At 40.8% G+C, this 17,907-nt stretch overlaps 1 protein-coding gene across 1 annotated transcript in view; it reads left to right on the top strand.

The window, feature by feature from the left end:
* Positions 1 to 1,543: 1,543 nt before the first annotated feature.
* Positions 1,544 to 17,907, top strand: part of SHB (SH2 domain containing adaptor protein B) — a 341,443-nt gene continuing 325,079 nt past the window's right edge. Inside the window, exon 1 of the mRNA XM_044660889.1 lies at positions 1,544 to 2,314. Within this exon, the coding sequence (XP_044516824.1) occupies positions 1,544 to 2,314 (771 nt within the window). The remainder of the gene's footprint in view (positions 2,315 to 17,907) is intronic.

The following is a 17,907-nucleotide window of genomic DNA, read 5'->3' on the forward strand; positions in this document are numbered from 1 at the left end:
TCCGGGTTTTAATCCACTCCCAACTAAGTGTTCTTTCCATGTCCAGCAGCAGGGTGCAAGATGCTGGAGGCAGGAGACTTTAGTAACAGCTGGCTCGGGCGGGGGATGGGCGAGTTGCCCTCAGAGCAGGCTCTTGCCTCTGCGATTTACAAGTTACAAGTCAGAAGAGTTCACTCCTACAATTGGGCCTAGAAATTAGCGGCTATGTTTGTTTTCAGTTTTTGCTGTTGTTGCTGCTGCTATTGGGAATTCACGTTTCCAGGTGATTCTCATTCGCCTCACTCGGGATCCCAGCAGGTCCAGAAGTGCAAGAAGCTAGCACGAATGGCGAGTGTTGGGTGTGAGGGTGCGTACGCGAGACACAGCAAGCGAGAGTTAGAAGAATGTATGTCAGGTAGGCGGAGCGACTGGGACGGCTTAATTTACACAGAGGGCGGGGTTTGGGGTCAGTGTCCCGTCCCGCAACCGTGCGTCGGAAGGTCAGGGAGGGAATGAGGTGGCACTTGAATCAAGGGATAGGGGCGTGATCTATCTGGAAGGGGCGTGGCCTAGAGGAAGGTGGGGAGGTGGGGGGAGGGAGGAGGAGGGAGTCTGGCCAACCTCTCCGCCTGTGGAGGCGGGGTTCGGTCGGGAGGCGGGCTCTGGCTGCGGTAGTGTCACACACGCGGCGGTTCCGGAGGCGGCAGGAGGCGCCGCCGGGACGGGCATAGTCTGTAGCTTGCTCCCTTTCTCTCGCTCGTTCTCCAGGCTCCACGGAGGGGTAGGAAAGGGAGGAGGGGGTGGGGAGGCGGGGAGAGGAACGCACAACCCTCCTCGCTGTCAGTGGAGCTGATAGGGGGAGCCGAGAAGGATTCTTCCCCGACCCCTCTCCCGGAGCTGGAAAAAAAGGACGGGGGAGAAGTTCAAGCCGAAGCGGCAGGATTCCGGCACAGGCAGCTGCGGCAGTGACCGCGGAGAAGTCGGTTAGAGAAGGAAGAGCGGGGCCTGCCGCAGGACGGATACCGGGACCAGCGAAAGCGAAGGAGGTGGAGGGAGCGAGCGCCCGTCCAGGTGCCCCGGATCCCTGCTTCCCTCCCTCCCTCTGCGATAGTGCAGACACTTCAGGAGGGCAGAGGCTGCCTGGCTCCCTCGCCGAGGGCTTCAGTCTTACGCGAGAACGGAGCCAGCTGGATCCGCGGAGCCAGAGCCGAGAGGGAGGCGGCGTCGCCGCTGAGCGCCCAGCGAGCGGCTGCGGCAAGAACTTGAACTTGACGCTGATCCTTTTCTAAGGGGTCTAGGCTGGGGCTCGGGGACCCGCGCCGAGTTAGCCTGGAGCAGGCTCGGCCGCAGCTGCTTGCCTTTTTCTCTGCCTCACGCCGCCTTTCCAAAGAACCGAGACCGGGGCCAAACTGCCTGCCTGTCTCGCGGGGAAGAGAGGTTCGTGGTGTCCGCCTACGTCCCCTGCAGCCTCCGGATGGCAGCGACTAGTCCGGCCCGGGCTCCCCTGCTGCTGCTCCTCGGGCCGTAGGGGGGTCGGCTCCGGGGCAGTCCAGGCGGTGGCACCATGGCTAAGTGGCTAAACAAGTACTTCAGCTTAGGGAATAACAAAACTAAGAGCCCCCCGCAGCCTCCCCGGCCAGACTACCGCGAGCGCGGGCGCGGGGGCAGCAGCAGCAGTGGTAGCACCAGCCGGGGGGCGGCGGCGGCGGGGGCAGGTGGTGGCAGTGAGCGGCGGCAGCAGCAGCCCGCGGCCGCCTCCTGCTCGTCCTCGTCGTCCTCTTGCTTTTCAGCCTCATTCCGGGAGGACAGCGGCAGCACCAGCGACCTCATCCGCGCCTACCGGGCCCAGAAGGAACGCGATTTCGAGGACCCCTACAACGGCCCCGGCTCGTCGCTGCGCAAGCTGAGGGCCATGTGTCGCCTGGACTATTGCGGGGGCCAGGAGAGCAGTGGGGACAGGACCTTCTCCTCCGCCTCATCGTCCGCAGGCTGCTGCTGCACCTCTGGTGGCGGAGGGGGAGCCGCCACCTCCTCCTCGTCTTCCTCCTCCCCGCACCTTTTCCGCAGCAATAGCGAGCGGCGGCCGGCCACACCGCCTGAGGTCAAATACATCTCCCCCAAGCACCGGCTTATCAAGATCGACAGCGGCTGTGGAGGTGGCGGCGGTGGTGGTGGCGGTGGAGGAGACCCCGGGGGAGGCGGCAGTAAGAGTAGCAGCAGCAGCGGCAGCAGCAGCGTCCGAACCTGGAGTCCGTCCGCTTGCGGCAGCAGTAGCAAGAAACTGCTCAACAGGTGCCCTGAAGAGAGCGGCGCCGCTGGAGGCAAGAAGGATAAGGTGAGAGACCCTTCCTCCTCGACCTACCCCCTACTTCTATATCCTCCTCTTTGCACACCTGCCCTCAGCCCTTCCCCTCTTTTGCACCTTCTGCACAGTCTCTTCCTCCCCAGCTGGAACTCCTGCCTATGTGGGTCCCTCTTGATGCTTTCGAATTTGGGGTGGTGGTAGGGGTAAGGAGCCGGATGCTTCAGCAACTGTCTAGGATAGCTGCTTCAGTGGGTAAATATGTAGAGTGGGAAGGAGATCCCTGGTAAAACACGAGCCCTCTGAGGAAGAGTTCTTAACTTCTAGAATTTTTAAAGATTCAGATCAGGGGTTCATAACGTGTGTGATGGATCCTTTTCGCAGTGTGGCTAAACTTCTAGATTTCTTCAGAATGTTTAAGAAAACAAAATAAAAACAGGGTTACAAAAGAAATCAGTTATATTGAAATAATGTTATATAATACATATAACATGTATCTCCATAATAATTATTTCAATAATATATGTTCAATATATTCAATAATTATATTTCATGTATATGAAACCAGTTTTACTGAAATAACGTTTATATCTGTATCTATCTAAAAGACTATATAGTGGGGAGGAAGAGTTGCACCCACTCACTAATGGTATGACCTTGTACAAATCATTTCACTTCAGAGATTTGGCATATGTATATATATATATGTATATACTCATACACACACACTTCAAAATTCTCTCAGTTGAGAACCCCTGATCTAGACCAAACTACATTTTAGATTTGCCAAGGCCCAGAAGTGAAATGATCTGTACAAGGTCATACCACTAGTGAGTGGCTGCAACCTTTCCTCCCCCTCTTTAATCTCTCTCTCTCTCTCTCTCTCTCTCTTTTAAACTATCCTCCTCTGCAGGGCTCACAAACCTAGGAGACAGGCAAGCATCCTGTTCTTCCACAGCTACATAGATTATATGCATACTCCTTGTATTTTATGGAAGATATATGGCATGTTTAAACAGTACTGCTTATCTACTTAACACCCAGATTCCTGGGTTTGCTAACTTAAGTTTTACCCAGGGAAGAAGAGAAGAATGGAGCCTTGCTCAGATTCATGAGACAAAGACTATAGAAAGAAATAACTGTGTTTCCTAAGGAATTAAAAAATACTAACAACTTTTGCTTTTCTTCCCAAGCCCCTTAAGGTGGGAAAAGAGGAGCATTGTTAGCATTTGGGATATGTTTTTTTTTTTACATGGTAATGATTATTTTAGCTATTTAGAGAGGAAAGGCCTTTCTGAAAAATCTTTGTGCAAATTTTACTTTAAGCTTTGCCATTCTTTTGATACCTTTTGGGAAGGAGTGATGGGCGGACAAAGATAAAACTGACATAATCTATCTGTTGCTGAGGAGAGAAGCAACTTTTATACTTGGGCCTTATTCCTTTCCTCCTCCCTTCCCTTCAAAGAAACAAGAAACAAAACTTAAAACTTCTTCAACAAGAATACAGTGTTATTAGATTCATAGATGAGAGAACTCTAAGAACCAGCAGTTCTGTTCTCTCTCTTCCTGTTTCTATTACTACTGGCCTGTCACCTAAAGGCTGACTTTTCCCTAATCAGGTTTCCAAAAGTGGTCTTCAGCAAAGTAGAATTTATCTTCAGTGAGTGATCTAACTAGATTGGAAGAGATATGTCTTCAATATAATATTTATACCTTCAAAAGGAGAAAGAATGGGAAAAAGGCAGAGGAATGATCTATATATAGTACTTTGCTATACATGTTATGAAAGATGATTGACATTCACACACATATTCTCTAAACAGATAGGCTTCTGCCTTGAGATCAGTTAGCATCTCACCTACCTTCCAAGCCCCTGAAATCACTACATTGGTTCTTTGCTTCCTTTAAGAGACTGACTAAATTGTTAGAGAAGCTATAGTGAGAGGATCATTGATTATAGCTCCCACCAGCTACCTCATTAGTTCTAGTTGACACCAGGTGGTGCCAGCTTAGAGATGAAGGAAGCCCCCATTACTGATTCTCCCACCCCTCATTCCCCTATATTCTCAAGATACTGCATTCTAACTTATAAGTAGGGAGCTTCTGTCCCCAGGAAGGCTGAAAAGTGCGTCCACTAGGACTGAAGACTTACAGAGATTCCCTTGGCTACCAAAGGCGGAGGAGGCAGAGGAATGTTGCTATGACTTGACAGATACATGCCATAGAATTTCACTTACCCTTTGGGAGTCTCGGCCAATGAACCAGGCCCACACCTGTAGGAGCAAATAATGAGAAAGAGGAACTTAATTTTTATTTTAGTCTTGTCTTATATCGTTTGATACAAAAATGAAAACTAGCACCTTTTTCTTCCCTATGAAGCTTTTTCAGAGAAGGGATGGGAAACTTATTTTTTTTACCTGTCAAATTCCAAGCATCTCTGCAAGGGAGAAAAACAAAGAATATGAACCCAAGTTCTCAAAAGAAAAACCAAAAAATATTAATAACCTTATGAAAGATTGTTCCAGATCACTAAAAATTTGAGAAATGCAAAACATAAATAACTTAGAGCATTTGCCTCACAATCAGAAAAATTGAGAACTATGATATTTTTATTATTTTTTGTTCTTAAATACTTACCTTCTGCCTTAGAAGCAATACTATGTATTGGTTCCAAGGCAAAAGAGTGGTAAGGACTAGGCAATGGGAGTTAAGTGATTTGCCCAGGGTCATATAGCTAGGAAACGTCAGAGATCAGATTTGAACCTAGGACCTCCTGTCTCTAGGCTTGGCTCTCAATCCTCTAATCTCCCCAGCTGCCTCTGGAACTATGATATTAGATGGGAGCTATGTTGGTGGGATTGTGGAAACAGCAATGCATGGCCTGAGCTGTAAATTGGTCTAATCATTCAGAAAAGCAATTTGGAATTTTGCTTTAAAAAGTAATTAAAATGTCCATGCCCTTTAACTTAATAGATCTCACTGCTAGGCACTTATGCCCTCAAGGATGTCACAAGAAAGAAAGGTCTTAAGATATTTCAAAAATATTAATAGGAATGTTTTGTTTTCATTTTTATGATATCAAAGAACTGGAAACCAAGGAGATAGCCATTCACTAGGGAATGACTAAGCAAATTGTGGTATCTAAATATAATATAATATTAGCTTGCCTTGAGAAAAGCCAAATATGAAGACACATAAACTGATGCAAAGTGAAGTAAGCCAGGAAAACAACAGATAAAAAGACTACAACAATGGAAAGAACAATAAAATGAATACTCAGTGAAAGTATAATGGAAAGAATACTGGCCCTAGAGTCAGGGGGTTGTTCATGTCTGACTCTTCATGACTCCTTTTCTTGGCAAAGGTCATAAGTAGTTTGCCATTTCCTTCTCCAGCTCATTTTATAGATGAGAAAACTGAGGCAAACAGAGTTCAGTGGCTTGCCCAAGATCACACAATTACTAAGTGTCTGAGGCCAGATTTGAAATTTGGTCTCCCTGACTCCAGGTCTGGCACTTATCCACTGTGCCACCTAACTGCCAGCCTGTCTACCACTTATTTCCTGTGAGACCTTCAGCAAGATACTTAGCTTCATTCATAAAAGGAAGAAGTTGGATTAGATGACCAACTTCCAAGGTCCCTTACAGCTCTAAATCTATTATTTAATGGAACAGAATGATATATAATTATAATGACCTAGCTTGGACAAAGAGAAGATTTGGAAAAATACACTTCTTTCCTAGCTATGTGACTTATGTGCAAGTCCCATTTGCTTAACCCTTGCCTTAAGAGTTGTCACTAGGATAGAAAGTAAGGGTTTAACAAAAAATAAAAAGAAAACTATACCTCCCTCCTTAAACTGTAAAAGTGGGGGTCTAAGTTTGTAGAATACCTATATCTATATCTATCTATCTATCTATATATATATATGTCTGATTTTGCTGAACTGTCCTTTTTTCTTTATCTTTATTATGAGGAATGGTTTGTTATTATAGAAGAGAGGGAGAGGAGGATATGAAGGGAAGGGAAGGGAATTATTTGTTGCTCAGAATCATTCCCTGATTTCTGATTCCTAGTTCCTTTCCCATTCAATAACTGCTTTTCTGTTTTGTTGCATACAGTTAGAATTTATGTTAGTCAAAAAAAGTTTGGTGTTGGCCTCCTTCATTTAACATCTCCTTTTGTAAGGTTTTGTTTACATGGTCTTTCTTCCTTGTGTACCTTGTCCATTGAATTTCTGGTATCTACCTTTGGCACAATATTTGCAACCTTTTCCCTCCATCAGCTGTGTTCTCTCTGGGTGTGGGATAGACTGCTCACTGTGCTGATCTCTACCACCCAGACTAAAACAGAGGGGGACAGCTACAAAGTTTGAGTAAAGAAGCTTTGACCAAGGCTGAAAAGAAAGGGAAATGGCTCATGCTTGGTCATTGTGAGAAATGAAGCAAAGATTTACTCTAGAAGCAGGAGCAGGGAGTTTACCCATTACCCCAGGCAGTGACAGATGAAAGAGATTGAGGGGATCCTGAGCCACAGAATGACTGGGGTGGGGGTAGGGGGGTGAAATGGCACAATTTAGCCATGTCGTTTTGAAATCTTGACAAAGAAATGCTTAATATAGAATCTAATATTGTGTAACAGTTGGAAAAATAGCTTTTTAAAATGCTGATTTCAAAAATGTATGCAGTTTTATAATAATATTCTGTATTCTAAAACCTGTACCATCCAGTTCTATTTTTGCTGAAGTCTTATGTTTTCTTTATCCTAATTAACTAAATGTTAGTTTCTACAACAGCTAAGTAAACCGAGATGTATGGTTTCATCATTTTAATGAAGGACATTGGGTTTCGAGTCATAGAGGGCCAGGTTTCAAATTCTAACTTTATACATTTATGTCTTATGTGACTAAACAAATTACTTCACCTCAGGCCCTAAGTTTTCACAAATACTACACGTGATCTTAGCCAAAAGGCCAAGAAGCAATTCAGTTTCCACAAATATAAAATGAAAGAGTTGGGCCAGGCAACCTTTGAAGGCCCTTCTATTTCCAAGTCTACCACACTGTAAACTCTGAAAATATAGTGCCCAAACATTAACAACTATAAGAAGCATGCTGGCTGTGTATAGGGTGGGAAGGTGCATCATATATATATATATATATATATATATATATATATATACTAAGTATGGTCTCTGGTCTCCTAAAGCTTAAGGTATGATAAATTGAACCTCCATCGTTGAATTAAATAATAACACATACCCTGTACTTAAGTAACAAATAATAGTTTGCCTTTCCCTTTTGGTCTAGACCTATAATTTCATCTACACAGTAGCAAACTCTCCTCCACTACTGAAGATTTGCAAGTCATCTATAACTTATAGTCTTAAAAAAGTTGCCTGGGGGTACTGAGAGATTGTGACTTACCCAAGGTCACTTGACCAGTATCTATCCAAATCTTGAAGGAAGGCTTCCAACTCCAGGGTTGGTACTCTGCTATGTTGCCTTTTGATAAAAACCACTTAGGGGGGCAGCTGGGTAGCTCAGTGGAGTGTGAGTCAGGCCTAGAGACAGGAGGTCCTAGGTTCAAACCCGGCCTCAGCCACTTCCCAGCTGTGTGACCCTGGGCAAGTCACTTGACCCCCATTGCCCACCCTTACCAATCTTCCACCTATGAGACAATACACCGAAGTACAAGGGTTTAAAAAAAACAACAAAAAAAATCACTTAGAATAAAATTAGATTAAAGCCAGCTGTTCGGATTTAACTAAAAGGTTGCTCTGTCAGAGACATTTCTATATAGCTCCATTAATAATTCTTTAAAGTGACGTGATTAAAATGAAGAAACAGACTTGGTAGTTCTGAGCTTTGGGGCTGATCATTTGTATTCTGGGCTCTGAGATGATTTCTGCATATGGTTTCATAGCCTGCATTATGAATTACAGGTATCCCTGGATTAACAGAGCAGATATATATTTGAAAAGTTATCCATAATCATAATTCAGTATACCAAATCTGATTTTCATTTTGATTTCCATAAATAAGAAAATGGCCACATTGAGAAGAAATTAGATTTATTCCTGAATTCAGTAACCTAGTGATGATAGATTTAGAGTTGAATGGGGGACATTAGAGGCCATCTTCTCTATTTCCATCATTTTACATATGAGGAAACAGATTCAGAGTGGTTAATTAATTTGTCTAGAGTCTTATATGCATGCAGTAAATAAGCTGTATTTTATCTCAAGTTCACAAAAAGTGGGAAGTTTGTGACTTTAATTCACATTTTTACATTTGAATCTCAAAACTATCCCATAAAGTTGATATTATCATTATTTCCATTTTACAGATAAGAATGAGAGAGCTTAAATGACTTGTCCATAGTAATATAATTAATATCAGAAGTAGTATTTGAACCCATTTTCCAATTCCAAGTCTAGCACTCTTAATCTGCTAAGGTTCAAAGTATTTAAGAATGAAAGAATAAATATAATATTAATTAATTGGTGGATGAGAAGGGAAAGGGCAGCTAGGTGGCACAGTGGATATGAGTTCTGGGTCTGGAATTAAGAGACCTGAGGTCAAATGCTGCCTCAGACATTGGCTATATGACCCTGGTCAAATCATATAACCTATTTGCCTCAGTTTCCTAAACCATAAAATAGCTAGGGAAGGAAATGGCAAATCACTCCAGGCTCTTTGCTAAGAAAACCTCAAATGACATCACAAAAAGTCAAACACAACTGAAATGACTTGAACAACAACATGAGAAAGGAATATATAGGATAACTTGCCTACTATCATCTTTTGCATTCCCTTATCTGAGGAGTAGTGTGTTATAATGGAAGGAGCAATGAATTCAAAATCAGAAGATCTGAGTTTGAATCTCTGTTTTGCTATTTTCCACCTGTGTGACTTTGGGAAAGTGACCTCACTTCTCTGGGCCTCACTTTGTCCATGTAAAAATGAGGAATTTATCATGTTCCTTCTCTCTCTGAATCCTGTGATCTTTTGGTCTCTCCTTCTCTGTCCTATTTCAGCCATTATATATGGTTCATACTTTCTGAACAAAGAGCGACTTCTGCAATTTTGATTTTTCACTTCTGAACCCATGAATGGAGGACACACAGCTCCATTCCAAAACTTACATGGACTTTGTGGCATTTGGGTTGGCTTTTTTAAGGGATAGATAGGATGGGAGAGAAGTATAAGGAAAGACTTGTAAATGAGAAAATGTGGTATACAAATGGAGGATGAGTTTGGTAGAAATGTTGAGTATATGGAAGGGTGGGAGTAGTAAGAGATAAGACTGGTTACATGTGATTGGTAAAATAAAATATCTTTGAAAAAAGATAATGCTGATAAAAGTAATGTATCACTAGTCTGGGGAGGATGGTGAATACCAGGCTAAGGAAATTAAGCTTCCTTTGAAAAGCCATTGAAAGGTTTTGAAAAAAAGAAAAAAAAAGACTACAATTAACCCTGTGCATAAGTCTGATGACTATGTGATGGGTGAATTGGAAAGGGGAGGCTCCTTGACCTGAAATATTTAAGGTTGGTAGTCCCCAAAGTAAGAGCCATGGAATGGCCTAAGGAGCTGTGGCTTGACCCCCAAGAAGGACTGTGATCATCCAACTAGATGTAGAAAGATAAATTGTGTCCCACATTCCCTTATCCAAAGCCAGATCATGGGCTTATCTCCTACATAACTACATTATTCTCTTTATTACTCCCTCCCTTTGTTTACTTTTTGGGCAAGCAAAATTCTCCATATATATGTACAGTATATTCTGTTCCTTGGATTACTTTCTGGGTGCCCACACCACATGTGTTATCAAGGCAGTGGTGAGTGCCTCCATCCATCTACTGTCTTTTGCTTCAGTGAATAGCAGAAGATGAACAGGCAAGGATGGATCTTGATTACATTACTTTTTTTTCTCCCAAACCCATCCCTCTTCCAAACTTCCCTAATTCATTCGAAGTCACCATCATCCTTCCAGTTTAGAAACCACTGGGGTAGGTGGGTAGTAATGAGGGTCAGTACAAGGCTGGTGGCAGTAGAAAAAAGAAATCAATGGATGTGAAAGATATGGAGACAGAATGAACAGGATTTGGTAATAGATTGGATGTGAGAGATAAGGTAGGGAAGAATCCAGATCATTCCAAGGTTTTTGAAATGAGGGAGGCTTGAGTGAATTTTAGTGTCACCTAGGACTAGTAATTTCAGGGGAAGTATATTTGGGAGAAAAGATAATAAGCCTGTTTTAGATATGTTTAGTTTGAGGTATCAGTGAGATTTTCAAGTTAGAATGTGTTGTAAACCAGACGTGTCAAACACAAGGACCAAGTCACATGTAGTCTACAATACTCCCAAGATGGGCCTAAAAACAGTTTAAAATGAAATTGGGAAATATTTGATAAAACAAATAAAAATATAATAAAACATAGACAATGTTAGTATGTGGTTTTCTAAGTCAATAATCCTTAAGGGATTCTTATGTACAATTTAATGGCTCCCCTTTCTATTGGAGTTTGACACCACTGCTGTAAGCAATTGGAGGTGCAGGTCTGGAGCTTGGAAAATAATTTGACTGGAGATTGATTTGGGAATTACCTTTGAACAAATGGTCCTTGGAGCTGTGGGAACAAATGCATTTGCCAAGAGTATTTTGAGAGGAAAGTGGGTTAAGCCAGAGCTTTGGGCAATACTCACCTTAAGAGGGTGGATCGAGGATAAGGGACCAGTGCTGGAGAGAGAAGGAGTGATTAGATACTAAAGGGAGAGAAAACACACACACACACACACACACACACACACACACACACACACACGTGTTATTTTTCTGAAGCTAAGGAAGATGAGAATATGCAAAAGAAGGGAATGACCAAAACTGTGCCTCTGGCAGAGGCTTCGAAGTGGTTGAAGATCTATAAAAGGCCTTTTGATTTGATAATGAGGTAGTCCTCTGTGACCTTGGAGAGAACTGTTTCAATAGAGCCCTAAGGGGAAAAACCCTGTATACCTGAGGTGGTAGGAAAGAGTGGGTGGTAAATTGGTGACAGTCAGCTATAGACAACTTTTCTAGAAGTTTGTTTGACTTTGAAGGAGAGAAGAGAGAGAAACTTAGTTAGATAAGGTCAAAAGGTTAAAAGAAAGCCTTTTCCCTCCCTCCCCATTCCTTCTTTCTTCCTTCTTCCCTTACTTCCTTCTTCTAGAAAGAGGGAAATTTGATCCAGTTGTAGGTTAACAAGAAGGACCCAGTGGAGAGGAAGAAAGTGGAGATGAGATCATTGATTGAACAAAGCTGAAGGGCTGGGATCAAGGGCATAGGGCATATGTAGTGCGACTATTATTTTTTTTAAGCCCTTAACTTCTGTGTATTGGCTTCTAGGTGGAAGAGTGGTAAGGGTGGGCAATGGGGGTCAAGTGACTTGCCCAGGGTCACACAGCTGGGTAGTGTCTGAGGCCGGATTTGAACCTAGGACCTCCTGTCTCTAGGCCTGACTCTCAATCCACTGAGCTACCCAGTTGCCCCCGCGATTATTTTTAACAGAGAGGGTAGAGATACCTCCTCTTCTGAGACCAAAACAAAGCAGGTGAGAGTAAGTGATATGATGCAGATAAATTTTGATGATCTGAGTTGAGGAAGTTCCTTTTGAATGGCCTCAGTCTTCTAAAACTTTCTTAAAAGGAGAATTATGCATCATGTAAGTTTTATAAAGAAATTGCTGTATGCACAGAGGCATTTCCATATTAATAAGATGTATAGCTTGCAATAAAATGTATACCTTAGCAAGTTAGTGTATTTATAAATCTTATGTGTGAATGGTAGGTTTGCTCTTTTAAGAATTGAAAGTAGGCAGCCTAGAGTACCTCATCACATGTTTTCTTACAAATAGATCAAATAGTATCTTCCTGGTTTTGACAACCTCAAAGTGATTGATTACCACTTGATTTAACACTGAGACTTAACCTCTTCCCCAAACCTTTCCTTATCCATAAAAATGGCTTTAAAAAAGCAAATTTGAAACAGGTGTGGCTTTCTCTGGCCATTCAGTAAAAGCTGGCTGAATTTACAGGTGGTCAGAGACCTTGACAAGCAAGTTCAACATGGAGCAAATTTTTATAGCTTGAGTTATAAGCCTATTATAAAGTGATAATAACAAATGAAGAGAGTAGCTTTGTAATACTTGCCTTTAAAAATAAATCATAGGATCATAGCTTTGAAGTTATGGAGCTACTTTGCATACCTAGAAGATTGAAGACTTCCAGACAACATGGTATCTCCCTTTGATATTTGCAGGCAGGCTTAAATCTTAGAATTGTAGAAAACTGGTGTTTAAGTGGGCCTGAAGAAACTAACTAATGCAACTCCTTTATTTTAGGTGAGGGTGTTGAAGATTAAGTAACTTGCTTCAGATCATACAGCTCTCAATTTGAAGAGTTGAGTTTTAGAGCCTACATATCTTGACACCCAGTTGAATGCTTTTTCCATTACACCACTCTTTGGTCCTATCAAAGAGGGATTAGATTTGTTCAGCGAGAGAACAGTGCTCAGTTGGTAGAAATTATAGGGAAGCAGGATTTGATGTAACATAAGGAAGAATTTCCAAATAATTAGACCTTTCAAATAATAGGATGGACCACCTTGTCACATAGTAAATTCTTTGTCACTGGAGGTATGCAAGCATAGGCTTAATCAGGCATTGGACTAGAAATTATTTAAGATCCAATGACTAGAATTATATCTTAATTCTACCCAGCCTTAGCCAACTTGTTCCTTTGGCTTTTTTAGGTTTAATTATGTTTATAGGGGGATTCCTTTTGGAAAAAAAGTTGCACATGTATCATTTTTATCACCGTTTTGGCCTCAGGGCTTGCTGATAGAAAAAACATTGTTAAAGATTTAATTACTAAATATTAATTTGTCGCTATTTTTGCTTTGATAAAACAGTGTTTTGTGTGCCCCATTTGCTATAAGTGCTTTTATTAATATTAAATTGAATTATTGCCTATTCAGCAACATTTAACATCTTTAATTTGTATTAAGCTTTCCACTTTTTAGAAATAGAGCATAACTAAGGTCTTTTTATCTTTGATAGAACTGCCACTCATATCTCAGGCCACTGGTTTTAGCTGATCTTAGATGGACTTAGCTTACTTAGTAAGTAGGAATGGTGATAGCTTGATTAGTTTCCATTTTTTCCATGTTTTAATTTTTAAATTATTTTCTGATTCTTTAGTCTTGATGCTGTTAACTGTAGATGGAAGACTTAGGCACTACAATGGAATTTTCCTTCTCTTCCTGCTTGGTATTTTCCAGTAATATTTCTATTAATGTTTCACTTTCAATAGGAGTTAACTTCCTGAGTTTTTTAGCTTTCTCAACTGTTGGACAAAGAAGAATTAGCTTTTCCTCTAAGTCATTCAGTTTCCCTACCAATTTAATAACAAATATTCTTTCTGGATTTCTCATTAGGCTGTTAGAGGAAGGATCTGAGAGGTGGGTCCAGAAGACTTAGATAGGAAAAGTGAGCACTTTTTATGTATGACTCATTTTTTTCCATCATGTAATTTAATATGAGAGAATGTAGTAAGGAGAAGTGACTAGAGAATTTTTTTGAGTATCTTCAACAATCACAGGACTATATGTTTACCAGGAAATTTTAGACCCAGTCAGTGCCAGTGATTCCTTTTAATGATAACAGTTGCCATTTCTCCAATGTGTGAACTTTAGTCTTTTTTTCTCCCTAACAAAGAATTTCATCAAGTACAATGGTCGTTAACTTCATTTTATTATTTACCATTTTTTCAATTAATAAAAGTTTATTTCTTCTTCTTCCCCACTCCCCTGAAAAAGAAGAAAATCCTTATAAGAAATGTTTATAGGCAAACAAAATTTCCTGTATTGGATATATCCAAAAAATATATACCTCTCTGCAACTTGAGTCCGTCATCTCTGTGTCACAAGGTGGGGATCATGCTTTGTTATTGGTCCTCTAATATCATGATTTTTCATTGCATTGATATGACTTGAGTCTTTCCAAGCTTTTTTGTCTTTCTAATGTTCTTTTTTTTGGTATTTTTAAAAATATTTTAAACATTTATTAATATTCATTTTTAACATGGTTACATGATTCATGTTCCTACTTTCCCCTTCACTCCCCACTCTCCCCCCACCCATGGCCAATGCACATTTCCACTGGTTTTAACATGTGTCATTGATCAAGACCGATTTCCAAATTGTTGATAGTTGCATTGGTGTGGTAGTTTCAAGTCTACATCCCCAATCATGTCCACCTCAACCCATGTGTTCAAAGCAGTTGTTTTTCTTATATGTTTCCTCTCCTGTAGTCCTTCCTCTGAATGTAGGTAGCGTCTTTACCATAAATCCCTCAGAATTGTCCTGTGTCATTGCTTTCTGCTGGTACAGAAGTCCATTACATTCGATTTTACCATAGTATATCAGTCTCTGTTTACAATGTTCTTCTGGCTCTGCTACTTTCACTCTGCATCAGTTCCTGGAGGTCTTCCCAGTTCACATGGAATTCCTCCAGTTTATTATTCCTTTGAGCACAATAGTATTCCATCACCAGCATATACCACAATTTGTTCAGCCATTCCCCAATTGAAGGACATACCCTCCTTTTCCAGTTTTTTGCCACCACAAAAAGCACAGCTATAAATATTTTTGTACAAGTCTGTTTATTTATGATCTCTTTGGGGTACAAACCCAACAATGGTATGGCTGGATCAAAGGGCAGGCATTCTTTTATAGCCCTTTGAGCATAGCTCCAAATTGCCAGCCAGAATGGTTGGATCAGTTCACAACTCCACCAGCAATGCATTAATGTCCCAATTTTGCCACATCCCCTCCAGCATTCATTACTCTCCCTTTCTTTCATTTTAGCCAATCTGCTAGGTGTGAGGTGATACCTCAGAGTTGTTTTGATTTGCATTTCTCTAATTATTAGAGATTTAGAACACTTTCTCATGTGCTTATTGATACTTTTGATTTTTTTACCTGAAAATTGCCTATTCATGTCTCTTGCCCATTTATCAATTGGGGAATGGCTTGATTTTTTATACAATTGATTTAACTCCTTGTATATTTGAGTAATTAGACCCCTGTCAGAGTTTTTTCTTATAAAGATTTTTTCCCAATTTGTTGTTGTTTCCCTTCTGATTTTGACTACATTGTTTTTGTTTCTACAAAAGCTTTTTAGCTTAATATAATCAAAACCATTTAATTTCCATTTTGTAATTTTCTCTAACTCTTGCTTGGTTTTAAAGTCTTTCCTTTCCCAGAGATCTGACAGGTATACTATTCTGTGTTCACTTAACTTATTTATAGTTTCCCTCTTTATATTCAAGTCATTCACCCATTCTGAAATTATCTTGACGTAGGGTATGAGATGTTGATCTAAACCTAATCTCTCCCATATTGTTTTCCAAATTTCCTAGCAGTTTTTGTCAAATAGTGGATTCCTGTCCCAAAAGTTGGGCTCTTTGAGTTTATCATACACTGTCTTGCTGATGTCATTAACCCCAAGTCTATTCCACTGATTCCCCCCTTCTGTCTCTTAGCCAGTACCATATTGTTTTGATGACTGCTGCTTTATAGTATAGTTTAATATCTGGTACTGCTAAGCCCCCTTCCTTCACATTTTTTTCATTATTTCCCTTGATATTCTTGATCTTTTGTTATTCCAAATGAAATTTGTTATAGTTTTTCCTAAGTCAGTAAAGAAGTTTTTTGGTAGTTTGATAGGTATGGCGCTAAATAGGTAAATTAATTTGGGTAGAATGGTCATTTTTATTATGTTACCTCGTTCTACCCATTAACAATTAATGGCTTTCCAATTGTTGAGATCCAGTTTTATTTGTTTGGAAAGTGTTTTGTATTTGTTTTCGTATAATTCCTGTGTTTGTTTTGGTAGATAGATTCCTAAGTATTTTATATTGTCTAGGGTGATTTTAAATGGTGTTTCTCTTTCTACCTCTTACTGCTGTGATGTATTGGAAATATATAGAAATACTGATGATTTATGTGCATTTATTTTGTATCCTGCAACTTTGCTAAAGTTGTTGATTATTTCTACAAGCTTCTTAGTTGATTCTCTAGGATTTTTTAAGTATACCATCATATCATCTGCAAAGAGTGATAGCTTAATCTCCTTATTGCCTATTTTGATACCTTCAATTTCTTTTTCTTCTCTAATTGCTACTGCTAGTGTTTCTAGTACTATGTTGAATAATAGAGGTGATAATGGGCATCCTTGCTTCACTCCTGATCTTATTGGGAAGGCTTCTAATTTGTCCCCATTGCATATGATGCTTGTTGATGGTTTTAGGTATATACTGTTCATTATTTTTAGGAAAGGTCCTTCTATTCTTATACTTTTCAGTGTTTTCAATAGGTTTCTAATATTCTTTTAATCATACAGATTGTTCTTCTGGTTCTGCTCTTTTCAGTCTTCATGTGTAATGGGGCCTTTGGAGCATGCCCAGGTCACCCAATATGGTGACAGTTCCAAGGGGGTTGCCTGGCCATGCCAAGATCTCCTAGGATGGCAGCAGTTCTCTATTCCTCTACCCTCTAGAAATAGTAGGAAAACTCAAAGGGAAGACCTTGAGTAAGAAAAAGGCACTATCTTACAGTTTTGACCATTTTAAAGACACAGCATATTCCCAGTTAGCCAGTCAAAGGAGGCTAACACCCAACAGGTGGTAGGAGACTGTACTACCCATCTCGGTGGTTAGAGTGGCTCCATCTTAGGAAATCTGGACATGTCCATTTAAGCTCCCTTAGGGATGATTCCCTGTTAGGCAACCAAGTATGATACTCCAATGGTCTTAGTACACATAGATTTTTTAAAATCCTTATCTTCTATCTTATTTTTTTAGTTGAAAAATTATATTTAATTAATTTATTTAGATTATTTTTCCATGGTTAAATGATTCATGTTCTTTTCTTCCCCACAATCCATTCTCCCCATAGTCGATGTGAAATTCCCCTGGGTTTTACATTTACCTTCTGTCTTAGAATCAATACTTAGTATCTCTTCCAAGACAGAAGAGTGATAAGGCTACACAGTTGGGATTAAGTGACATACCCAGGGTCCATAGCTAGGAAGCACCTGAAGCGAGATTTGAACTTAAGACTTCCCATCTTTACACCTGGCTCTCAACCCATTGGTTAGTCTTTCTAATTTTTTTTTATTGTACAAATTGTGCCCCCATACACATGGATTTTTTTTAAACCCTTGTACTTCGGTGTATTGTCTCATAGGTGGAAGAGTGGTAAGGGTGGGCAGTGGGGGTCAAGTGACTTGCCCAGGGTCACACAGCTGGGAAGTGGCTGAGGCCGGGTTTGAACTTAGGACCTCCTGTCTCTAGGCCTGACTCTCACTCCACTGAGCTACCCAGCTGCCCCACACATGGATTTTTAAGGTAAGAGTCAAGGGCCAAGTGACTTACTCAGGGCCACATAATTAATAAATGGCGGTATGAATTCAGGTCTGAGTTCTCTGACTCCAAATTCTGTAAAAGTCACAGTCATAATGTTTTTTTTCAATGAAAACCTAGGTAGAATGTGTTTCTTATTCCTTAAACTAAGATCTACTA

This window comes from Gracilinanus agilis, chromosome 1, assembly GCF_016433145.1.
Source record: "Gracilinanus agilis isolate LMUSP501 chromosome 1, AgileGrace, whole genome shotgun sequence".
Classification (NCBI taxonomy): domain Eukaryota; kingdom Metazoa; phylum Chordata; class Mammalia; order Didelphimorphia; family Didelphidae; genus Gracilinanus; species Gracilinanus agilis.